This window comes from Ischnura elegans, chromosome 5 (assembly GCF_921293095.1).
Source record: "Ischnura elegans chromosome 5, ioIscEleg1.1, whole genome shotgun sequence".
Classification (NCBI taxonomy): domain Eukaryota; kingdom Metazoa; phylum Arthropoda; class Insecta; order Odonata; family Coenagrionidae; genus Ischnura; species Ischnura elegans.
In genome coordinates, this window is record NC_060250.1 from 109381780 (window position 1) to 109408276 (window position 26497).

At 38.2% G+C, this 26497-nt stretch overlaps 1 protein-coding gene across 2 annotated transcripts in view; it reads left to right on the forward strand.

Annotated features, from left to right (window-relative positions):
* The window catches only part of LOC124159407 (calcium-binding mitochondrial carrier protein SCaMC-2-B), a 119123-nt gene that overhangs the window by 18938 nt on the left and 73688 nt on the right, over nt 1-26497 (forward strand). Inside the window, exon 1 of one of the 2 annotated variants that reach the window (XM_046535200.1) lies at nt 74-333. The exons of the other annotated variant lie outside the window; for it this stretch is intronic. Within the exon in view, the coding sequence (XP_046391156.1) occupies nt 76-333 (258 nt within the window). The 5' untranslated portion in view covers nt 74-75. Of the gene's footprint in view, nt 1-73; nt 334-26497 lie in introns of those variants that run through there. 2 annotated transcript variants of the gene reach the window in all.

The following is a 26497-nucleotide window of genomic DNA, read 5'->3' on the forward strand; positions in this document are numbered from 1 at the left end:
GTTGGGAACGGCGGGTCATTGGCGCTTGGCCCCCCGCGAGCGTCTCCGCTGCATTTCGTGGTTGACCCAGTAGGCATGGTTCCTGCTGCAGGGCGCATCGCGCTCGGGCGCGAGAGACTGGCCCGCCGTGCACGCGCAGAGCATCATAGAGTCGCGATTGCAATTTCATCGCGGCGTCCTCACCGGCCGATCGCAACTTCTGCTAGTTCGATAGGGTTTGCGGCGACGTCCTCTTCCAGGGGGAAGACGGTCGACGCCTGGTCTTGTATGCAGGGCACTGATGAGAGGTCGCTGGAGATGGAGAATTTGGAGGTTCAGTTCCTCGACATACACGTGAGTAGACACGCGGAGAGGAGAAAAATGGGGTTTGGGTTGGGGTGGGTGGGTGCACTGCGCCCTACCTGCCGACGGGAAGAACACCGTCATCCCTTCGCGGAAAGAGTTTAACGATTTTTAGCCTGCTCCCCGTATTCCCCCCATGTTCGCCTAGCGATGTAGTGCGACCAAACTCCTCCTACGTGGAAATTTCTAATCGTCTCTATTTCCTCATCCCGTCATGACGCCTGGTGGCGTGCTGTAAAAAAAGGTTCGCCGTGATACCCTCATTACCGCTCGAAAACGGGGAACAGAAATATCACTTGCGCTATACGTGGCCTAATTCTTGACAAGGGCTGCTGTGCGTTTAACTTTTGGCGCTTCGGCCAACTGCGGGTGAACCCCGATTTTCAGTTGTTTCCTGTTAAGGAATATGAAGATGTTTTTTAATGTCCATGATTGGCGCCAGAGTTGAGAATTTCTTCCGTTTTCGGCGTTTCACCTTATCTTTTTATTTACTGAATAGATGACGTTCTGTCTATAACCTTTTGGTATTGTAGATTATCGAATTGATAGAAAAATATCTGCTGGAGTTTGATAATTTAGATATGCTCTGCGAGTCATTTTGAAAGGCTGCATAACTAATGGCTTTCAAATCCTCTCGATTGCATTTTCCTACCGTCAAAAATAGCTCAGCTTTTTGCGCATTGCCAATTAATTTAAAGGTCTTAGAATTCTCTCTTTGAAGAGGATCGTTGTCATAGATTTATCTTTTATACTTTCATGGTACTTGAATTGTGCGCGTGATCAGCGTTTCGCGAAGCGATTGTCAGACTTTCCTCATATTTTTTTCTTCCCTCGTCAGGCTTCATAAAATTAGATTTGAGCGGTCGCCGCGTAACATTTGCTGAAGGCCGTGAACCTCATCCGAATCCTCGCTACAATTATAATGTCGTCCTTCGTGTGCTGACAGTATTTCTGTATACATTATTTCGCCAATGAGAATGCTGACTTCCTTAATGTGATTTGGGGAATTGTAAACCTATTGTCCATTAATAAAATTAGATATATTTTCTCTATTTTTTCCATACCATTCGAAGAATTCGATTTTATGCGTATTTATTCCATTTTATATGTAGTGAAATACTAGTACCTGTCCTATAGAAAAAGTTTCCAAGCCTACCTTTAACTTTGGTGAAGAACTGTGATATTTTGTATGCAACGGTGCCCTCGCATAATTTACTTTTAATACAATTTCGTGTTATTTTTCCTCCGTAATCAGGCCCAATAAATAATAATGTTTCTTCTTTCTTTCCTCGTTTTTTTTTCTACGTATCCATTGCTCGAGTCAAGTAGTGAAACTTGATTTACATGTTTTGCTTTATGTTTAAATTTTCAACGACAGTAAACTTCAAATGGAACGCCTCGGTTTTGCATGCCCTCAAGCAATCTCTGATTAAAATAAATGCGTGTGTACGATGTACAGAAAAATGCGAGGCATTTTCAATGTGACGGACTGGGCAATCACTTCCACTTAAAATGTTATTCGTTATGTAGCAGTCTTAAATTTAATGATTCTGATCAAGTTTACAATTTTCGTTGCCCTAATTATTTCATTTCATTGAAAGCAGTAATAAGTTATCCTTAGGCGTTGGAAACTAAATAATATGGTTTAGGTGGGAGATTTTTGTTGGTATGAAAACTGATCCATGAAAAAGCCTGTGTCAGTTTGTCAGTCATTGGTCTGTCACCTTTCCCCTATTCACTAGGACGTGGAAGAAGTTTTAAATTTGGCTGGCTCAAATTTACGAGTATTGATCGCAACCAGTCCAGCATTTTTCTTCGGTTCTCATAATAGCTCGCGATATCCTCCGTTATTGAGACCATTTCGAGGGGAAAAGAAGTGATGATTGGAGTCTTTCGCATGTGACCCTTATGCGGACAGCTATTTTCTGTTTTTTTCCATATTTTCCAGAGTACTCTTGCGTATAAAAATGTATTTTCTTCTTGCGTGGTGAGTAAAAGTCGGATATTTTTGAAACAAGATTGCTGTTTTTATTCCATGGAAGTCAGGGCGATACCTAATTTTTCTAGTTTATATGAACACCTTGCTATCTTATTCTGGCATAGCTTGAACATGACTCTTAGGAGCTGTGCTGAAAAAGTTTTCTAACAAAATTCTTTAATATTTAATAAGAATTATCAGCTAAAAAACGTGACTAAATGCGAAAGAAATAAATTAAAGGCAAATAAATGTATTTACTGTTATAGCCAGGGTAATTAAGAAATATTTGTACAAATTTACTGAGATTTATCTCAATACTACCAGGCAGGCTCCTATATCGTAAGAAAGGCCAAATACTAATGTGTCTGGCCATTGTTTCAGTTTTTGTTGTTATTTTCATTGAATTCTCTATCCTCGGTTTTAAACCTGTGTTTGAGGAAAAAAGGAGTTTTTAAAACCAAGCTTAAAGCTTAATGAAGGCGGCTAATACTTAAACCCCCTCCTCTATTGACGCAACACTGATATTGCTAATGCTCAATTTTTATTTCAGATGCTTTAGCCTAAATTAATTGTTCTCTCGTTGGTCGTCGTTAGTTCCCTAAGTTTCTTTGCGCCATGGGTGCTATTTATCGCACAATTTCGATCATAAGTGTCATTGGGAAATTTTTTGGAGCCGTGGGCTCTTCGAAGGCTTACTTAATACTCTAATCAGTTGCCTAGGTTGACGTGATTAGAACGAGATTGGCTTTAATCAATGTCCCACGAAGGGAAAGTTCTCTCTTGAAGGAAATCTCTCAGTTGACACCATGGTATTAAATTTCTGTTTAGTTTTTAAGTATGTAGCAGCAATGAATACCACCATTCTTATGTTTAAAATATTATCTGGGTAACAGGTTGACGTTTAGCGTTTGCTTAAAATATTTTCAGCATTATGTATTGCATCATTCATTTTTCATGTCGTGGATCGAATAAAAACGAAACGGTGATGTATCTAGGTTACTCGATAATAGAATCCCTATGCTAGCCCAATGCCCAGGGGTCGCCCCACTTAATTTCGTTGCCCTACTAGAGATTCGTATATGGTGACCCAGGGTTTTTTCTCCCCGACGCAAAATTGCCTATTGTCTTTGTAGAATGTGTAAACTCGGTGAATCGATGGTGGAAAGGAGCGATAAAATTTTTAAATCCCTGTTAAAGTTGACCTTCGTTGTTATGGAATTTTTAATCCCACAAGATCGCTTAATTTTCTACGAATTTATTTGAGGGATTTGATCGTGTTCTCCATTAGTTTTATTCTTGTATGGATCATAACCAGGTGCATCTCAAGGCTCCTGCTATTTATTTTATTTTATCGTTTACTATGGAGCGATTTGTCTTCTGCTCCTATTGGTAGTTATTCGTTATATAAGTCCGTTTTCTTTTCATTATTATTATTAATCGTTTTGTGGTCGCAGTTTTTAGTATTGAAAGTAAAATATTTACCAATATGGCAGTTGGGCTGTAAATAAGATAATGGCGATCATTCGTTGAAATCCGGGTATTTTAAACTGCTCGTTTCATTATTTTATTTTCCAACTTACATTTAGCGTAGTAAATGCGAATTACCATAAAGTTTCATAAAGAGAGTTTTGCATAATCATGCTTTCGGTTTACATACCTTAATGAATGATGCAAAGTTGAATTTGGCAAGTTACCTTTTCTTTGAGTTTACCTCTTGATTACGGGTTATGTTTTCAAAATTCAGTTGTGTTATACATTTATGGTTAAATTTTTCACTATGTATATCTTTTCATTTGTTCACTTTATTCGTTGGCTGCATCTGTATCTGTAGATGTTTTCTGTTTTTTTATTTCCAAATGACATTGTTTTATTTGCGTGAAAAATGTCGCTCCATTAAGGCTTTTGCTTTTTCTTTTGGGGTATTTGCCATTTTTCAAGCCATTTTAAGGCTAGTCGGCGGTGAATCTTTACGGGGTCACCCGTAAGTGCACATATTGTGCACAAATTGTACCTAAGAAAAAGTCCTATACGCGACCCAAGATCCCTCGAGTCTGCACCGACTGCTGTGACATGTTCAGTTGACAGGGAATCCTTTTCCCTAACTATATTTTTGGAAAAATATATAAAAAATATGTTTTAGTTTTTTCGTTCACACATGGTAATAAGGGAATTTTTACATTATGTTACTTTTGTTCTACTACAATGAATATTTTAGTGGAAAAGAACAAAGTAGTTCTGGGGCAGATGAAGCACTTAGAGATAAAAAAGAGAGTTTGGGTGTAGCGATAATTTGGAGAGAGGGGACGCTGAAAATGTTAGGGCCGGAAGGATGCAGGGTAATGGGATGGATAAGTGCATCGTTCGTGAATGGAATGAAGTGTTGGCCATTTGTCGTACTGAAGAAAGGAGCAGAAGAATTGGGGCAGGCGGGTGTAAATAATTTGTCTCTCCTTGTTCACGTGAAGCCCACGGTAACCCTCTTAGTTGTTTCATTATCCGTGGAGTACTTGAGAGAATTCCTTAGAATACTGGAAGGTAATGCAGGTCCTTCAGAAGTAACACAAAACTGAATTTTTACTTTTCCACGTGTAGTTTTTTATTCAGTGAATTAGTTAGTGACGATATAGCAATTTTGCGTGATTGAAAAAGGTAGTGTAACCATTTCGGTGAGATAATGTTGAGCCATAGTGTATTTTTTTTAGCAAGCCCAAGTATCAGCTCACCGCACTTTAAGCCGGGATGGATGCGGAAACCGTCATTTCGAATTGTCGCTTTAAGTGAAGAGGGTTCACTGGTGGATCACCTGTAATTTTAAAAATGAATTTGCTCGTATTCGTTCGTGTTTACATTTTTAACCTCGCTTTCAGTAGGGTTTTTATAAGGTGCGTCCTCTGCGGTATACATCGCAAAAATTTCGTTCGGTCCAAATATTTACCCTCTCTCCAGGCGACGGGCGTCGTCTCTATTCCCACGACCTCGGTCAACGTCAGACCCCTTCCCCCCCCTCCCCCCTAATCCCGCTCGTCTCCACCTCGGCGATCGCCGGCGTCCCTCGTTTAAAGCCCTTACACCCCGCGTCACTCCACCTGCTTCATGGGGTGGGAGGTGTGGGGAGTTGCGAATTCGGGCGGTGGGACTATATCTGGAACGGGAGAGAGGGGGAGGAAGAGCACGTGAGTGGGGGACTCCAGTCCCGTGCCCGAGAATATTGCACGAGGCGGTCCCTTCGCTGACTGGCGCATCCCCGCCGCTTACCTGCATATTGTCGCGATTGCGATAAGGAAACTCGTGCTCTTTTGAGAAGCTCCCTGTAAACCGGTCTTCTTTCCTCATTTTTCATGACGCATTTCAGTCTTACGTAATCGTCAATCGAAATTAAAGTTAGTTTTTTATTATTTAGTTGGTTAAAAATAATTGGTATTTTTTTGAACGAGTTATTTGTGACGAAAAACGACCCCTTGAATAGGATTAATGCTTCCTCTTAAGAGATACACTCATAACTGCGGCGTGACCTTTCTAACTTCTTGCCTTAGTACCTGTTTAAAACTTAAGCTATCAACCTAAAAAATTTCAAGGAGTTACGTTACGCTTTGAAATTTAAAGGTACATCTACAATAGTCCCTTTTCTGCAAAATGCTAAATCATTAATACGAAATAATGTCCTGGATATTTTCTTTAAATTTCAGGGTATATGAAATATATAATTGTCAAAACCTTATCCCAAAATCCTACATGTGAGAGAGCGCTGAGGTTAAATTTTCAAAGTGGAGATGGAAGCAAATAATGACCACTTGTTGTTGTCTACTTTAATACTTTGAAAAATTCGAGAAGGTAACATATAGGTAGCGAGTAATACGTCACCGAGAAAGACCTATTGGGTGGAAGTCTTGCTTTTTTTTGATAAGGGCCTACTTTATGTGCGCTGAACATTCCAAAATTAATGTCAGTTTTTGATTATTTAACCATTTAAAACCAATTAATATTTGTATAATTGTTTTTCGGGTTAATAATTAATATTTTTAAATACTTTTTTAGTAATTTGTGACGAAAAAATAGTCGAACAGGATCGATGCCTCCTCTGAAGAGGTCCACACATCACCGCCGCTATACCTTTTTAATTTCCTGTCTTAATTCCTGTTAAAAACTTAAGCTACCTACTTAAAAATGTCAAGGTGTATACAGTATTTCCTTGTCAGCAAATAACTATATCACTATAAAGTGATCAATTAGTCTTTCATGATCTAATTTGTCCTCTAAAAAGTTTTATCATATCTAAATATATGGGTGCCAACTTTTGGAACTTATTTCGAGTTTTTTTTGTCGTTAAACGCGGATAAATACTTATATTTTGGTGAATAAATTCTGTTCTTTATGTCTGGTTTTATCACCTAACACCATCTATGGATATACCAATACCATTTTTCGTATTTTTTTCATCTGCCTGTCGTTTTTTCCCGGTGCAAATCATATGCTTGTTTAACCTGTCCTTGCACGTTCAAGCTACTCTCCTGATGGAATGTTATTCTTTAAGCGTCGAATGTTTCGTGAAATTTATATGGTTATCGTGCTGTTGAATACTTCATGAGTTGACGTCCAACCCTCGCGAAATTAGATTTCGTACCACTTACAGTTAAGTGCTTTCGTCCGAGTTTTTTTTTCAGGCTGCAGCGCATAGCTCTTCTCGTAGGATAAAATAATTCGAGTACAGTTTTGTCAGCTTTTTTAGCAAAGCACTCTCAAGGGCTCGACCAATCTCTTTGCCGACATGGGCTGCGTTAGCATCATCCTTCTCTGGACTCCGTCCCCCATTCCTCGAGGAATGGGGCACTTGGATAGACGTACGCTGCGACGGCGAAGTACTTTTCCAACTTTCTAAGTGGCACTGCGCGAAAATCTCTAGTTTCTCAATTGAGCGAAATGTAAAAAAAATTAACTAACATTATTAAACGCCAGCTCAATGCTCAGTAAAACAAATCGTTATCATCAGTATAACTTTGTGCCTTGATTAAAATATTCTGTGACTATAATAAAGGACGCGAAAGAGAAGAAATGGATAATATGAACAGATTAGCTGATGGGAGAACTGAGTGGAGAGCTGCGTCACACCAATCTTACGATTGTTGACCAGTGATGATGATGATGGCTATAATTATTTTCCAAAACCAGTGTTTGTGCATATTTGATACTGAATGTTTTGTCAGTTCAGAAGTCCTCTACAAACCTGATTTATATGTACGTTTATTTTGATGGCTTATGATACCGTTTCGATTAAAATCATTAAAAAGCCGTTAGGATCATCTTTAGTGCTCAGTGGGTACTAAACTAAGTAGTAAGTTTAAGTAGGTGGCTTTAAGTAGGGCCAGTGGGCACTGCCCACACCATCAGAAAAGCTAAATGGAAAATCAAGGAAAAAGGTCTTTGGGTAACAATTATCATTATTTGTGACAACGTTACAAATTTAAAGCTCGTTTAATAATTCCCACGATTATTATTTAACTTAGAAATTTCGAAGTCTTGAAGTAGATTCTCTCTTGAGTAGATTCATGCCAATATTCTCGTCTCACTGTTATCAAATATTTTTCCATATCATAAATTTTAAACTCATCTTCTACATATTGTTTTCTCCTTTAGAAAAATATACAAAGTGTGCAGCACATGTACTTGTAAAATTATTTCGGGCTTCGGAATTGTACTTAATCCTGAAATACCTATACCCGTGGAAAATAGGTCATGTGCTCGAATTCAAGAATTAATTATATGATTCCTCTCACATTCTGAAAAGGAATCTTCCCAGCCCTTTCACGAAGCTGGTATTTCTCGAGAGAAATCGAGTCCGAAAGTTGGAATTCCAAATACCGATGCTCGTTTCGTCATTTTATCCTGCACTGCATACTCATGTATAATTTTTTTTACAGAAAACCTCTGCTTGTATCATTAACCATGCTTCTTTAATGAAGTTATTCATTAAAGATCCGCCGACCTTGAACCTGTAACTTCTACTTTAAGTTGCGTCTTTGTTATTTTAATTTTCGTTTTTCTGCATTTAATATATTTATTGGGACCAGCCTTACTTCAGCTGAAATGTTAACCACTTTATTATGGGTTCCGTATAAAGCTTGGCGCCAATTGGCTTTAACCATCAATATTGTAATCACCTAAAAATCGCAATGAGGTTTTGTTGAAAATAACGTGCTTGAATTTTTTTGCTGTTCTTTCATGAGTCGCTAACTAGACATTTGGACTTAAATACGCTCGTGGGACTTCCCAGATTTTAATTAGGCATGTTTTATCAGCGGAAGCTCTTCAGTGGGAGCTAGGGTAGGAAAATATGATATTAGGGTCTTTGAAGTAAATTAGTCACCTAGAGCATTGGTATAGAATTATGATTTTCTCTCTTCGTACCGGTTGGTACCGTACGAACGACGTTTCGGGAAACGATATGCATTCCAGCGTGACAGCTTTGATACACAACCATCTTTCTGGTGTGTGCAATTCGTATTAAAGCTGACACGTTGCAGGAAACACGCTTCCAGTGCATGGAAAGCAGGTCGTTCCCCGAAACGTCAGCGGAATTCAAGTCTATCGTGAAGTCCCAGACATTCAAGTCCATTGTAATGCATCGGGTAAAACTCGTAACATTTCTTTAGAATATATCGACAAATTCCTCCATTATTGAGACTAAATGTAATTCCTTTTGCGATGACGATTATTTTCTCTTCAGGATTAGCATTTTGTTACTTGAAATATTTTTGTTGGCCATTTCCAACCGACGATACTATCATTCCTCTCAGTTGAGCATTGGCCAGAATCTAAAAATATAGCCGCCCATCCGTTTTTAATGCACAATGAGGTATCCTCTTATTTTATTTGTGGAGTCGTAATTTGGGAAATTAAAGGGAGCACTGCATCCGCGAAACGAGCATCAAAGCACCTTGATTTATCGATGTATGAAAAAATAACACATTGTCTAATATATATATTGTAATAATGTCTTGAGTGTATTAATTAGCCTGTGTTGAAAAGAAACATTTTGACGTAGTCCCGTTGCAGGGATTTTGTCTGTCCCGAGGTTCATTGATGTGATTCCGTGCGTGTAGAACTATAAATCGATTGCAGCTGACCTTTCCTCGCGCCGTGAGGATAGCATGACGCTCCCCAGCCGACGAGTTACCCTGGTACAGCGTCCGGCAGTGGATGTAAATAGTGTTGGTAGTGGCAGGTATAAAGGACAAAAAAAACTTGGAAAGATGTCTGGACTCCTTTCAACTCGTAAATTGGCGGGCTACCAGGAAGCCGAAGGAGAAAGGAGGAGGTTATTGGTTGGCGAAAGCTTGCGAATGTTTGGCCCGTATGGCTGATTTCCGGTTGTTAACGTCATGCTTTTTGAGGTCGTGAATGAGATTCGCGAGGATATAATATCCAAGGTGTGAGTTACGTGAAAAAATAAACTTCGTGGAAGGTCGCTGAGAGTGTGTGGTAAACAAACGTATTTTCTTATGTAATCTATGTGTGGTTCAGCTGTTGAATACGCCGACACCGTATGCGATTATTTTTTTATAACCACAACATTTGGTCTAGCTAACATCATATTATATTGAATATGTGGAGAGTTCTTGACACTTGACATTCTCTTGTTAATGAGTGCTGCCTTAAGTTTCGATTTTGCATTTTGACTACGAGATATAATTGAATTACGTGTACGAATCTAACAGTTGCTTTATCCGATTTTATCCATTATTCTTTTGATCAGCTACCGCTTTCATTCCACAGAAGCCGAGTGAACTACAGGCGTCAAGCGCAGTTCAACGAAAGTTACTCTCGAAACAGATCTTTAAAAAAAATGCCGCGGTTTCTGGGATCTCCGGACTCTTCTTTCTTTGTATATTTGTTGAGGGACATCTGGTATCCATCGTTTGGGAAAAAAATTACGTGTCATCCAGACAACAAACTGAGGTTATTATCTTTGTAAGTAACTATGGTTAGGCATTGGAAATTTTGCTACACATTTCTAGTTGATCTTTTCTCATTTCTTTCGAGGATTTTGTACACACCATCAGGTTTCTCTCAATGACGGCGTACCTGAAATCTAAAATAATTATTTTCGTCTTTCAAAATCATGCTTTTGGCTGTCTCTACCTTTCCCGAATCCTTGCCACCCACCTTCTCTTTCTTCTTACCAACTCGCCAACAATCGTCTTCCTTGGTACTTGTATTATTCTTGTTTCCTGCGTGAGTCAACTGTTTCACCGACTTTATTTTAAGGTCAATGCTCGCTTACTATTAAAAGTCTCACTACCCTAGTTTTCTCACGAATTTCTGTTACTATACCACGATAAAATTAGTAGCTTATACTATACTCTAATGCAATTTTCACCGACTTCACGCCTTGGCGCTCTGGATAACTTCACTTTGGTCATCAGAAATGCTAAATCGCTTCATGAACATCGCCTCTAACTGTATTTCTTCCTCCTTATCGTCTCCAGATTTGTCGGTATTTCCATGTTTGTCTTCTATTGGTTTTTCTCTTCTCCCTCTGGGCTTTCCTGAATATTATTTCTACCACTCGCTTATGTTTCGCTTTCCATTCACATTTCCCGTCCTTTGTTATCGCCGGGATTCCTCCTCCCTGAAAGCCTCCGGCTGATTTCTTTCTTTTCGTGAACAATGCGCCTATTCTTGCGTATTTTTGAAACTTCACTTAGAAGCCGTTGAGTGCTCTCCGCCCTACTTCTCCTGTTTCACGCGCCTCTCATCCAGTCCACTTATTTCCGGAACGTTATTTTTCCCAGCTTTGAAATCATATCAATCATCTTTTTGTGTGCCTCCCTTTCTGTCATTTTCTCCATCGCCAGCTCTCTGATTTAATCAGTCATACTTATCGAGCCGATTTTTTTTTCGTCTAAGGATCTAGCTTTTTATATTTCTTCATTAATTTTCTATTAATCTATGATATCCGCATGAAAAATTCTACCAACCTATAGGTCCAAATTTAAAAATCCTGGACAGGCCGTGGGGAACCTAACTGTCACCGTGGGGGCCTTTTTTATTTGGTACCCATGTGGACATTTCAAACGGGAATTTGCTACAGCCTATATTGTATCCTGTTATAATATGTATCACACTAACAATAAGTTCTTTATCCCAGTTATTATTTCAGTGAAATGCAATTACTCGATAGGTGAGATTAAGAAATGAAGTTCTCCATACGAGAGAATTATCTCGTATAGGGTTTATTCATCTCTAATTGGACATTAGTGTTTTAAAATTTGTCTTTTAAAAATCCTTTAAAAATTTTAATGCATATCTGTTACTTTCGCTTCTTAACCCTGTCATGGAGTTTTTTCGAACGTCTGATTTCGTCTGGCAACGTGTACGTTGATGTCATGAACGGATGACGAATGCGTGGCTACTTAAATTCTGTGGCATTCGTGCTTTAAGTGAGGAAATTCGTTCTTCGAGGAGTTTTAGAAGAAACAGTGATTCAAAGCGATGGATTAATCTTTATGTTTGGTTGACTATGTCAAAGATGCGATAAATGCTTAAAAAAGTCTGTTAGAGCTTGTTGACCCTAAAAGTCATCTATTACTTACACTGTAACTATTCTTTATCTCGATTATTGTGCCATTAAATCCTTTTCGAATTCATTTAATTCATCTACAGCCTTCTTGATTTCTGACGACCTTTTCATTACCTCTAAGTCGGCCGGCTTACAAAATGGAATCTTCGCACGTAAGATTATATTCCTCTCTTCGCGAGGAATCGATCAGCAGTGACCGTGACGAAGACAGAGTAAATGGGATAAAGAATCTCATCTAACGAATTCAGAGTGAAGATATGAAATGTAATAAGAGTTGCAAATAAAGATATTTCAGCCAATTGTCCCATTCTCTCCTAACTTACTTAGAGTTTCAACCGTGGAGTAATTTAATTGGCTTCAAATATTTCAATTTTAATGCCGAGTTGTTCCTCTCTCACCGTCATACGTGGCCTAAAAAAATTGGGCCTAATGGGCATAAGTGGCATAAGGTATAATTTAAAGTTTTTGCATTCGTAGGAGTGAAATTTCGCGGTTCATACCTTATATAATTTAGGAATCCTTAGCATTTTATCATTTTACCTGTCGAAAATCTCCAGTCTAAGGGAATCCTTTGCCTTAATTGTTATTAACGTAGCTGTTTCTTCATCTATTTTTCTCTTTTATTTTAACGATGGAAGTACCTGTAACTTATATCTTTTGTAATTGGCATATCTTCTGTTTTCAACTTCTTATAGCCATATTTCAATCTCGGCCCAATGAAAATTACTGTATCTCGAGCTTAAGTACTAATTAAAGGCGAGCCAGGGAAAGACAATTTTCATTTAAACTTGGGAATGAACGTTAGTATAGTTTGTCATATTTAAAGTACATTCTATTTTTTTTTATCGGTGCCTAATAATTATTCTGATACCAATTAATAAAGAAAAAATAGAAGGCATGATATTTCTATATGGTAGAGTCACTGTGCGTTTAGATTTGGTTTTCGCATTTGTTTGAAGACCGCCGACAAATCCTGATGTTCTTATGCCTCAATGTTTTTCCTTCCCCATCTTTGTTCTTCCAAGTCATCTCCAATGTTATTATGTGTAGTATCAAAGTAACAAAGGACTCTAGTTTTTTTTGCGTGAATTGGAGTCGAAGGAACGTCGTCCATCAAAGGCTGGTGTACTTAGCTCTTTAACGGTCATGCAATGATAGCGTGCCATTTTTTTTCTTTCCCCGCGAGATATCTCTGATAAGGTAAAGTTAGCATTGTGTCCTGTTAGCCGCAGGAAAGGACGGAGTCCTTGTGTGTCTTGTGATTAATTTTGCGAGCGATCGCGATAGTTTGAATCTCAGCTTGACCTCTAAAGACCCCAAAAGTTTAAGTTTTTATGCCATATGTTGCGTTAATATCAATGAGAAATACAATTCTATAAGTTAGTAGTTCTCTAACGGGCTATGCGAAATATTTAAAAAAATGAAACTAGCTAAAATTATATTTTTTTCCGTAAGCCTGTGCTTCTGGATTTGTATAGTCTGTTAATTTTTAAATGGTTTCCAGTTGCCACAGTTACATGTGAAAACACTGAATACTAGCCTCGTTATTTTTCTCTATAGTACATGTATCTGATTCTCTAGAGAGTTGTTGACTAGGTTCAAACTCTTGCGATGGTCATTTTTCGTTATGATTTGATTCAGTACAATCATTATTGTAAAATAATATTTTTCGCATTCCCTAAACCGTGAGATAGAATGCTGTTCGTGATCGTAAAGAAGTCAATCGGTCTCCTCATGATAAATTCAAATAGTCGCGGTGCTACTTTCATCGACCCCACCCTTTAATATCTCCCGCATAACCTCAAATGTCCGGTTGCCACGCCTGTCTATTCGTGGCCACGCCTATTAACCTTGCCACTCCTTATGACCACGTACTGTTCCACCAGTGGACACACAATTCTCCGTTTTCGTCGTAATGTTCACAAACATGCTCTGCTGTCCACGATCTGCTATTTTTTCCAGCCTTTATATCAACTCACCAACCTGTCTGTTTGTCTGTTTGTTTGTCTGGTACAAATCTTGTAACTCAAATTTGACTCACTTCCTGTGAAGCAAAAACGCTGAAATTTTGCACACTTCTTCATTTCCGATGACAATACATGAAAATATAACTTTTTCTCTCCAACCCCCCTTTAACCACCCCCCAGTCAACCTATAGCCCCCCAAAACATGTTTTTGATCTAAGAAGTTCCAAATGGTCGATTTTCGTGTTTTGCGACCACAGTAAAAGTTATCCACTTTAGGCATATCCACATAGTAGGCATTTAAAAGCATAGGGGTGGCATTTTGAAACATAGGGGGCTTACCATTCACTGAAAATTTAATAAATATAGTGACTTTTTTAATACGTCACTTTTGGTTTTTCGGGGTCACTGAGATTTTTTGCTATGTGTCATATATAAACGTTGCTCATCCCCTGTTATCTAAATATAAAGGCTGGTTTAAAAAAAAAATTTTTATAAGAGCTTATTCCCTTTCATCTACTTTGGCTTATCTTCTCATTTTCTTTTTGTCGACTATTTACGTGCAATGTCGAGTCTCACGCCGTTTATTTTCTCCTTTCTTCCGTCGCTGAAAAATCAATTTGGTGTTACCCCAACGTAAGCCATGGATGATTTTTTAGGAAAATGAGGTGTGGGAAATGTGTTGGAAAATGTTTAAAATGTTTATTTGCATAATAATTTCGTCTTAATTTTTATTTAATGCGTAAGGGATTCTGATGTAAGTTTCCATATTATTATTACATAAATTGTTACAAGTCGACCATAATGTCGGGTGGTAACATAATATCAGGAAGCACATAATACAGAAAAACAGAACTAGAATATATATCCATGACAAAAATAACACCCTAATTCTAATCACATACAACTAAGAATTTAACATTATCCCAATAAAACAATTTTAAAGCAAATTCAAGTGGATATAGGCAGAATCTCTGGTTTATATTTCGTCTTATTTCATTAGTTTTGTTTCTAGTAGGTCAAAACAACAAATCGGATAAGTTGTCCTTGATTTGATAGGCACGATGCTGTCTAAGTATAAATTTTGTTTCCTTTACCCATACTTTCGCGTCTTCAGATTTCGCGAGAAGCTTTTGCAAAGCTTCAGTTTCTGTTGTAGCGCGTGAAGCCTTATTTGTTACTCCATCAGTCGTGATGATTTAATTAATCCTTGAGGCGATACAATGGCCTTCTGAAGCGCATCAAGGACACATTGTCAGCAGGGTTCCCACTCAACCGTGAAAACCTTAAAACCGTGAATTAGCCGTGAATTTCGTGTACCGTGAAAAAACCTGGAAAAAGCCGTGAATTTCGTCTTAAAACCTTAAAAATCTCTCAATCTTGATAATAATACCTTCCCAGAAATTTTCAACTTCGTTCGTAGCGAGCGCACTTCTATTCATTGTGGCGAGCATCGTCGCATGGGTCAGAAAAGCGTGGGAACGAATGTTGCCTGAAGAAAAAAAAAACATCTTTTCCCAGCGCAGGCCTTTTCTCTCCCCCCTCCTGAAATATGACACCACTTCTCATCAGCTTGTTTACTTTCCTCGACTGGCTTGGTTTCCCCTCCCTCGGTCACTGCTTAGTTCCCCTTCCACCCAATTAGGCTTCCCACTGGCTGCAGCGACCACTTTCGAAACTAAATCTAGATGGCATTTGTGTCGAAAAATTTGAAATTTTTTTTCCTCCTAACTCCTGCAGAAAAGAGTCTTACAACTTCCTGTCTTACAATCGAATGCAAAATTCTCGACGTCAATCGGGTTGCATAATTTTCGTCGGAAAAAATTATGGATACCTGAGGTTGCCACCTAATATCTATAGCTATACAACGAAAAATCAACGTCAAAAATACCTGAACAGTAATTTAGCTTATTTAATTTTGTGTTTAAGTGAAAAACTATTGCCATTTTAGGCAGCAGGTAAAGCGTGCGTGCCAATCAATCGCCGGGTGCACTTCTGCCGTGTCCGCGAGATCGCCTGCTTTACCCTGGGTTCGGCTCCATTCAAGTTAGAGCTTGATCAACTTACAAAATTTTGGTGTGATTGATTACAATTTACCTAAATTTTAACCAGAGGCGGATCCAGGATTTCTTTCTGGGGAGTGGGGAGCACAAGCAAAGCCGTATCCAGGATTTTGTTCTGGGGGGGGCTCAAGGATAACTCAAGATACAAAACGAGCGCAATGATAATGTGACCATATTCAAAATCTTGCATATTTTTTAAGTGTCTGGGGGTATGTGCCCCCGTGCCCCTCCCTAGATCCGCCTAGGATTGTAACGTTAAAGCCTCAATGCCGTCGCGATATAAACTGCTACAAAGTCGTTCCATTTTTCCCAGAGCAACAGTATGAAGGGAACATGATTTGCCTCTGATTAGAGAGATCGATTCAGTTTTGGTTTCAGAGTATTACGATAGCAGAGAAAAGAAGCCATTACACTGCCACTTACAAAAGAAAAGTTATACGGTGGAACCTCGATCTATAGTTCCCGCATTGCTCGTTCGCCGTTTCTGGTCCCAAATAAAGTTCCTTATAGACAACGTAATTTTTTCCCGCATCTATCGTTCCCCGAAGTATTGTTTCTCGCATTGATCGTTTGAAGATCGCGGTTCCGACGCATAATTTTCCCGCATCCATCGTTAGACGAAAATGAGACGAAATAAATACAATGTGTCATTTATGGCTAATAACGAATAGCACATAGTTGGAATCTTCCCCAAGAGATGGAACTACCATTGGGAGAAGCTCAGTGCCGTGGGAAAGTAACATTAGCGCATTTCCCAAGATCCGTTATCCCCCTCCATTCAGCATTCGCCTCCCCCCTTCTGACGCTTTCCTCTTCTTCAAAATAAAAAAAGGCCCCAGCTCGCGCAGGGATTGTATTACGAAGACCTTAGCTTCGAAAAAAATATCGAGTTACACGAGAACAATAGAAACGTGTTTCGCGCTCCCCCCTCTTCTCACCCACTGACCTTTTTCAGCCTAACTCATTCAAAGTTCCCAGTTCCTGGAGGTCAACTGCTGCATGAGTCACCTATTAGCCCAAAAGGTATCTAACAATGATATTCAGTAATTGCTATTATGCTTTTATTAGATTGAAATGTTAGTAATTTGCACGTAATTAAAAAAAACGAGACCAAACGCGACGGATTTTAAGCAAGGAAATAGATGGAAAAATACGATGGTGATTTTTGGCGAAACGCGATATCCTCGTAGCTGAGCTTCTCGGCAGTTAATTCGGCATTTTGTCCTGGAAACATGATATCAGGTTGTTATTAGTTATCAATTTACGAGCTATACTATAAGTCTCTCTTGTCAGAGTTACTGAGGAAGGGATATCTTCTCAGGATTTTTGTTTCTCCCTACTAACCATCCGAATTCATCTGCTCATCTGGCGCTACGATAGTTAGAAAAGAATGGGTATCTTTAGGGTAAAAAATTTGATGGCGCAGTCATATGGTCACGCTTCGCCCTCTGCAGTATGCTCTGCGTACCCCCGTACGCGATAGCATCAGTTCCGAACTTCACCTCGTACGAGTGGTTCCCTACTTTCCAGGGTGGCTGGACTTCGAACCACCGAGTGTTTTCCATGTGGGTTTAATAAAGTCAGGTTTCATTTTCACTAGTTTAATTTTATTCGTCTTCGGACCTTGGCCCCTCCGAAGAAACTATTGAGAACTTTAAGAGATGGACTGAAAATAATTGAACATGAAGAAAAGAATCCGGGCTAGATGCGCGTGAATATTGCGGAGCGCCTTGGGTTGTCTGCTAGCACATGACGGTAGGGGTGGGGGTAGAGTGATCTACCTGGAGAAAACAAGTAGAGATATGAAGGCGAAGATCCAGATGTGCGTGCCACTGACGATTAACGCAACATTGTTCACGCTTTACACACTACATCAATTATATTAAAAATATATTCATTAGACAGGAACAATTCAAGTAATAGACTATTTTTGGCGTTCGTCATCCATCTCACAACCAGTCACTGTGCCGGCGAATGCGGTTGTTTTAGGCACAACATGCACATTGCTCTCGTGAATACGTGTACTGGAAATGGTGTTTGATGGATAAGAATTTTTACATCAGACTGAAATCCATAATAGCAGTGTAAATGCCGAGTGAAGAGCAAACATTTTTTTTAGTGAGGTGGCGTTTTCCTTAAGAATTTTGAAAGAGATATGGGTCAAATCAACAATATGACCTATGTGTCTTGATAAAGTACTACTATTCCTGTTATTATCTAAAATATTGTTTGAAACCTTTAATGAATATCTTAATTACTCGCCAAAATCCTGTGTTTCCTGGGACATAGGCAATCTAGCAAAAAATAAAGCATTGATCGTTTTTCCGCATTAATTTTATAATCGTATCGTTATTAGGAAAAAAATTTTTTCCCTAGTGGAGTTCCAAAAAAGGAGGGTAGTCTTAGATTTGTGCTAATACGGTGTATGAAATTGTTTTTCAATTTATTATGTTCTATAAACAATTTTCATAAAATATTTCCCGTTAAACAAGAGAGAATCAATTTATTATATTCTATAAACAATTTAAATAAAATATTTTCCGTTAAATAAGAATGATTGGGGTGGGGGAAATTCGGTTACTGTGCAGTTATAACAACGTGCGCAAAAAACAATCTCTCGGCGAGGAATTAAAAAAGGACCTCGGGTGTCCGGACGGAAGAAGGTCCGAAGGGTATTCGGCGTCCAGGCAAGAGCGCGGTTGGGCTGGTCCTTTAGTCGGCCCTGAATTTTGCAAACGATAGATCACGTCATAACAGATATCACTTTTCATTGCGGCGTTAACATTCACAGCGTTTGCCGCGTACGTTAATTTTCTGTTGATATACGGCCAGTGATTTTCTTATTGTTGGCTTATTAACGGACCGTGAATTTAGCGAAATTGTGACCGTGAAAACCTGAAAAAAACCGTGAAAACGTGAAAAATAACCGTGAAAACCTGGAAAAAGCCGTGATTTTCATTATTCAGGTAGAGTGGGAACCCTGTGTCAGTGATCCCGGCTCGGCCTTGGTCCTGCCAGTGTTTTGGGTGGTGATGGATCGCTGTTTTCGTGGCATATTGAAACGAGAACCTTTGATAAGGTCGTCTCCGACAATGCCATGGCTATAGAAGCATTTTTTCCGCGGGGTAAATAATGAAATTTAATCCATGTGTACTTAAAGCGAGTGATGGAGGTACAACTGAAATCTTTAATTAAGGTTCTAGTGTGTTAAATTAGGTTATTTTAAGATTAATTATAAAAAATAGTGTTGAACTACACAATGCCAAAAGGATAATTTGTGTAAAGAAATTTCGCTAAATTAATTAGACCCAGTGCTTTCGTGCCTTCATAGTCTTGGATATTGCATTGAGTTAGAAATTCTTTTTGTGAGCTAGTAGCTAATATTCCGTACTTTTTTTGCTGTAAACCGTGATCTCTTTAATGATCGTGTAATATTAACCTTAAAAATCCCGCATCTGATGAATTATTTCTTTTGTGCGTTGTTTAAGTCTTTAAAAGGCTCATTGGTGAGGCTGAGAGGAGTGAATCTCATCCATTTTTCTAAGAATTTTCGTGCCTTCATATTTCTCGCGTGCTGTGCTTGTTTAGCTGTTTCTGCCTTTTTTCTCCCTACAAGATAGGAAGCCTAGTGGTCACAACTTGCTTACGTTATCCTTAAGTCTTCGTGCTTATTGGTTATGTCTTCGTGGACGTCCGAACATTAAAATGACAGCGGTCCATTCGTGCGCTTTCAATTAATACTTCATACGTTATTACCCCAGGAACTCTGTCATTATTTTCATCCATAATAGCAATTATTTTTAGATAAAATCCCTCCTTGGAAAATAATTATGTTTAAACAGGGTGTAACCAGGGTAACTCGAGGAGTACACTGAAGTTTCTGATGTTCTGGGAATGGAGTTCGCTAATCAGAAATAATATGAACCTAATTACTGGTGCTATTTTAGGCTACGGTATCCATACGTTTGTCGAAATGATGCGGATAGCTTTTGAAAGAAAATCTTTAAGGTCAACTTATATTTACGCTCTAAATTGTTACAAGACAGTTAGCCAGTTGCTCAACTGTAAGAAGTCAAGTTAGATCAGGCGTAAATTAAAACGATTTGAAATATATTCGGTGACCTGGGGTTTGTAACTAAGGGTTCATACATCTAATCTTTTATTACGATATTTGCGAATACAACTAGAATTTTCCTTGGTACTAAATTTGAGATATTAAATGTTAGATTATTAATAGGAGGGCATCTATTTTTTTGGCCTTAAAGATTTCCCTTTTAAGCTGAAGATTTTTCTGAAACTGGGACTCATATTTTCTGAAAGGGACTTTATGTGAATGTCCCTGTGTATGATGGAATTCCTTTAATGGTGTCCGTACGTTATCCAAGCCTTTTTAACTTGCCATTAAAGACAATGTAGAATTACATACCAATTTTTCAAAACTCTGGTAGGTCTCCTCGCCTTCTGAGTACTTCGTTGAAATTGTGTGCCTATTAATTTGCGTCTGTTTCCAGCAGTCTGTGTATTATTGACGTTTTGGCGATAATCTTAAGATTATGCTAATAATTTGTTGCCTTTTTGTTTTCGCGGATGATACTATGAAAATATATTGTGAAATATGTTATTATTTAAAATTATTAGTTAAAGACTTATACTTTTTTATTTCATTTGAACTCTGTAGTTAGATTTTGAATCTATAAGGACGAAATTAGACTGTTCATAACACAAGTTTTACACAGTTTGAGCCCCAATGTTAAGGTTCAAAGGAAAATGGGATAGGTATTAGCACCATTGGCTTAGTGCCTTACTTTCACAGACTAAGGAGGTACACTAGGTACGAAGCCGTAAGGCTTCATTCCTCGTGTACCACCAGGTGTTACGCTCGCTCTACATTGCCCATATTCAAGCTATAATTGCGGCTTTCTTTGTGAAAGTCGGGTTGCTCAAAATTGAAGTTGAAGATGATTGATTGCGATTTGCGTAAGACTTATACTTTTTTATTTCATTTGAACTCTTTAGTTAGATTTTGAATAATCTTTTATTTTTCATAATGATTTTTAATCGTTGAAGTTTCTTTGCCGCGGTGATGAGGCAAAAATTTAAGATATCTCACGCGAAATGTTAGTGGTTTTCTTGGTATTATAAACACCTGTATTTTTCTTATTGCTTCTTCTTGAAGAATTTAGATGTTGAGTTCTGCGAACTATACTTTTCTAATTATTAAGTTTACTTTCATATGCATTTCGGGTCTCCTCGGCGTTGATCACGTTTTTTTCGTTTCGTTCGATGCCTATCAGCTATCGGTAATCGATAGGCGCCGTGAGTCTGCTGGCGTTAATCCTCTTACCTCTTATTCCTGAGTTGGCGGTTTCCTATGCATTTCGTATACCGTTGGAACTAGAACGTACACCTGAGACTATACTCTGTTCGGTTTTAATACCCGTGATATCTATAATTGTATTGATTTTGTTTATCTTACTAATCGACTACTGCCCATAAATTTTCATTCATGTTATAATACCAAAATTATGATGAATGCATAAGAGAATGCTACAGATTTACTGAGAAAAGGGTGTGGATCATGTTAAAACTTCTGTTTTTTTTTTCTTTATGATTACGAGTGGTATATATAAAATAAGAAGATATTGACTACTCTTGGGGTACTCTGTGTAATTTATTTTGGCGTTTTACAAGTACTATATTGAAAATGTCCAGAAAAATATTTCTTCGCCAGGCTGGGAAAGTGTGGTAAGCTTAAAATACTAATTTTGTGCTAAACCGTATTTTGCCACTTCATACATTTATTCCATTTGAATCGTTCTGGCAGCGGCGCTGGTTATGTTAGCCTATTGCCTTTTATTATATTATTTATTCGCAACAAACTGTGGACGAATCTGCTCGTGCCTAGAGGAAACAGGCCCTAGAGCTACCCGGTCTCACATCGCTGACAGCGATGTCTCATGTCCGTCCCAGAGTCCACGGTGCCAGGGTCTCCCTATGACGAGATATCGAAGCGGCCATCGGCGGCCTCGATCCGGAAATGACCAGCGGGAACGTATTCCCACCGATCAGCACCACTGTACTACTCGTCATTAAGGTCACGCGTCATCGCTTCCCCGTGCTGCTTTCGTCACCCAAGTGTCGATTCCGAGGAAGTAAATGGAAAAAAAATCAGAAGGTGTTCAAGAGGCGGTAACTCGTGAATAGGAAGCGGGTACAACCCATCACACCATGGCCCCAATTGAACGAATTTAGCTCCAAATGCGCCAGTCGTACTGATTCCATAATTAATGAAGGATCTTTCGTCGGGGAGCGTCGAGTCCTATGCGAAAACCTCTCGGTGCCTTCCAATATCTTTGCAGCCTGTTACTTTGCCACTATATTTTCGCTCCTTTTGGCATTAATGTTATTTTGACTGCTGGTCTCAGGATGACCTCGTGAATTCGTTGTAGATTTCTACAAACAAATTTAATTGCCATATTTAATCTCTCTCTCATAAGCTTTTGTAACTCATTGGATAGTAAATGTGTTTTCAGACCCCACGATTTCTCAATATCCCGCGTGATGGATGAGAGTTAGCGAAACCTTGTTTTCTTTATTCGGCACTTGGAAGATGAGGCAACGGCGAAACTTAAGGTCGATAGTGATCACGTCGGAAACAGCTATCATATCGAAACAAATTCGTAATCCTCTCTGAAACTGATCTGTTCCACAATAGAATTGTGATCGTGTATTTGGAGTTTGAGATGAGCTTTTTTCTATCCTTTCTCTAATTGATTTTTACATTTCATTGAATTTTTCCTATCCCGGCTTTAGTTACAAGCGCCCTAGTGGAGGTACTGCCCTGTTTTTGCTTCCTTCTGTGAATCAAAATTCCTATTGCATTGCTTTTTTTTCTTTCCACCGCCGCTGATCCACTGCGATATCTTATTTTATGTTAGCAGAATTTAGGTATTGCCTTTTTAAATACCCATTTCTCTTAAAATTAACGGCACGGATATTGTGGCAGCGGGATTAAGTCCTCGCCTGTCAAACAAGAGGTCGCGGCTTCAAGTCCCGCCTGGGTAAGTTGCCCATATACATGGCATGGTTTTTCGTGCAGGCGTAATAGTTGAAAAGTTTCTTTGATTAACCCCGATGTAAAAGGCCAATATGTCTTGTTTTCGTTGGCAAGGAAATGAGTAAAAACAGTATGATTACTTGAATACACTTTCAAATAGAGACCTGAAAGCACAAGTCATTTCGAAAATACTTGAATTTCGTGTTCATTTATACGTATTACCCTTATTTCAGTTAGTAAGAATTCTTACACTCTGTTATTTATTTATTTGAGCTGCTAAACCTCATTTATGGTTTTAATCAGGTCAGCCAAATTCTCTAATAATTTCCTCCTTGTCTTAAATGAAAACTACATTGCTCGAGGTCTTATCTATTATTTCTATCTCTCTCAAATCGCATAAGTTTTTATGATGAACGCATTCAACGTTTTATGCTTTAAATTACGTTATCTTCGATTAATTCTAGACGTTAAATAGGATGGCATGCTGAGTACTACTAGGCATTGTTCTTGAGGATTTACATACTCTCGTGTATTCACCCTTAGAGATGGTTACGAGGAATGTCTTAGTTTCACCGCAGAGAGAAAAAATATGGGGTGTCATACAACTTCATTCATGGTATTTTATATATCCACTCAATTTTGGTAACGGTGCAAAGTTGCTTCGAACGTAGGTTTCGTGTTTGGAGAACACGTTCTTGTAGTAAATTTTCTCATAGGGTGCGAACCGTTAAACGAAATCTTTCTTGGGTTCTCTTTTGAGTTGGAGAGAGTGAATATGCATGAAGTGCGACGGAGTGGCAAGTTGCTCCATAGCATAAAACGCGGTGAATGGGCGAAGCCATGAAATTTTCTTTTTTATCCGACGATAATTTGCGTATAAACATGGAAGTCGGCATTTAAGATTCACGATCGAGGTCGAAAATTCGCGAATGACAGGGTTCAAAGACAAGGTTAATGTATTCGACCTTATGATATCACGAAATAACGCTTTGCAATGATAAACGATTCGGAACTTTTATTTCTTTCGGATGTGGCGTAAAACATTCTTAATGGCGTTTCTTACAATTAGATAGATTTGAAAACCGTTTCTGATGCATCAGTGAATGCTTTTGTATTTTTATAGATAAGTGCTTTCTATGATATAGATCTATTTTATAGATGAATGCTTGGGAGTTGTATTTGTGTCCTTTCATGTATCATTGATAATTGTTAGTCGTAGTGATAATAATAAATTTATTCCACGTATTTATAAATTACAAAGTACATATATTCAATAAATAAAGCAGAAAAGTTGAATATAGGTACCTCTTTGGTAAATCTGAATCAGGGTTACCATTATCTCTTAAAGCAACGGCTGCTGCTGATTTATGAACATTTAAAAAAATATGATTGCACAAAAACAATTTTGATATTCAAATATATGTATGCTGTGCAAGAGCGTTTTAGAGAAAATAAAAATCAAGAATAATAAAACATAGAAATACAAATACAAAATAAATCTTTAATTTAAAGAAGAAGAGAGAATTTTTTTAGATAAACTGGTACGAGTTTCTTAATCTTTCGGAGGAACATTTAAATTTTCAGGAAAATTTCTCGTATGTCTGGATGATGCCTCACTCCCCTAGATTTAAATGAAAACGTATTGTTCCTTGATCCCAGAACCTCCTAATGTAACCGTTGTAGATGTATTTCTTTGGTTGTCTGTTCTGCCATATCCAGATTATACTTAGTTTAAAAATGGATTACAACAGTGAGTGATCATACGTGTATGTACATCAGTGTATCCCCTACGAATTCTTAGTTAAATCGCAAAGAAATACTTGTCCCGAAGGGAGAGCCTTGACAAAATAACGCCGAGAGACTCCAATAATGTTGAGATATTCCTCGAAATCTTATTTCTTATGCTAGGCATTAAGCTCTTAATTTTATTTGATAGGTATTTGCATTGTTCCTTTGGAAGCGTTTCATATTCATTATTGCGAGTGCAATATTGTTTTTTTGGGTTCAGTTGCTCGCTTAGGTGCTTTTTCGATGCGAATCAAGTTTTCATATCCCTTGTCATATTACTTAATGTTTAGGATAATTTGCGCTGATATCGAATGAATGCAGGTGGACCGTTTGCCTCGGTTAGGTAGGAAATATTATCTGGAGAAGGAATTATGTACATGGCAATGTAATGCACTATACACGGTCTTCTATCTTAATCTAACCGATACATTCGGGTAATAGCAAAATCAGCTTTAAATATTCTTCACTTGCCCAGTAATATTTAACCTGGTAATTTTGTCCTGACCTTCATAGTCGTTACTATTTTTTTGGGCACTTACCGTTCATGCTCCGTGCACTTCGTATGTGCAATGCGTGTATGATGTTGCCTCATTACCTGTAGCCGACGACCCTCCGGCAGTAGGGCAATACTGCGATGGTCGCTCGATATCTCCTTACCTGACCTACTTGAGATCAGCTTCAAAATCTTACGTAAACCTTTGTGCATTGCAGAGTCTAGTCTCTAGTTCGCTTATCCCACGTGTGGGTTCATTTTTGTGATTTCTGCGCGTGGATAGGTGATTTAATTTGCCGTACTTCCTTCATTTCTCTTTATTCTACTCCACCTGTTAAATAATTTCTGGTTATGTATCATTTCCGTATTATCAATAACAGACACTTCATTACTATCACAATATATATTTTTTAAATTTTATTTCTGACCGGTTTCGGCCGTTACACCATTGTCAAGTACACGAGATATTTTATCAGTAACAGAAACTTAGTCACTTCCACAATATATTTTTTTATTAATTTTTGAAATATTTTCTGTACTTGACAATGGCGTAACAGCCGAAACCGGTCAAAAATTAAAACTTTAAAAAATGTATTGTGGAAGTAACAAAGTGTCTGCTATTGATAATATGGAGCCCTTCCAATACGTACAAGCTTCAAGTTTCGTTTTAATTATTTCCGTCTTTATGGTGTGTAACACATTACTTATTACTGAGGGTAAATTGACAATTGAAGTTGCGAACTTAATCTGACATGTTAAAATCCGTGTGATATCTGGGTAACAGTAGTGAATATAGTCCAGTTTTAAAGATCCATGGGCAGAAGAAAAATTTTGCCAATATATCCTTTTAGGGAGTTTATCAACTTCAAGTGATTTCTATCAGAATTTAATGATAGTGTTTCAAATTTGGATTGATAACGCAAATTATTTTAGTTGGTTCGTATTTTACTGCCATAAATGCATTTATTCTATATAATTCAATTATTATGAACGTTGGGAGGTTGCAGAAAATTTCCATACGCAATTTTATTAATTTATTTGTTATATACAGATATCATACGCAGTTACTGAATTTATGTTATTGAATGTCGAAAATATTATCCTTGAAATCCCTTATCTTAGCTCATTTATGTGTCAATGAACGCAGCGGTATCTCTTGTTTTTCTATTTTCATGGCCAGTGTACTATGATGAACTTGAGCTAGTAAATATTTGTTTTCTTCTTGATATGGCGCT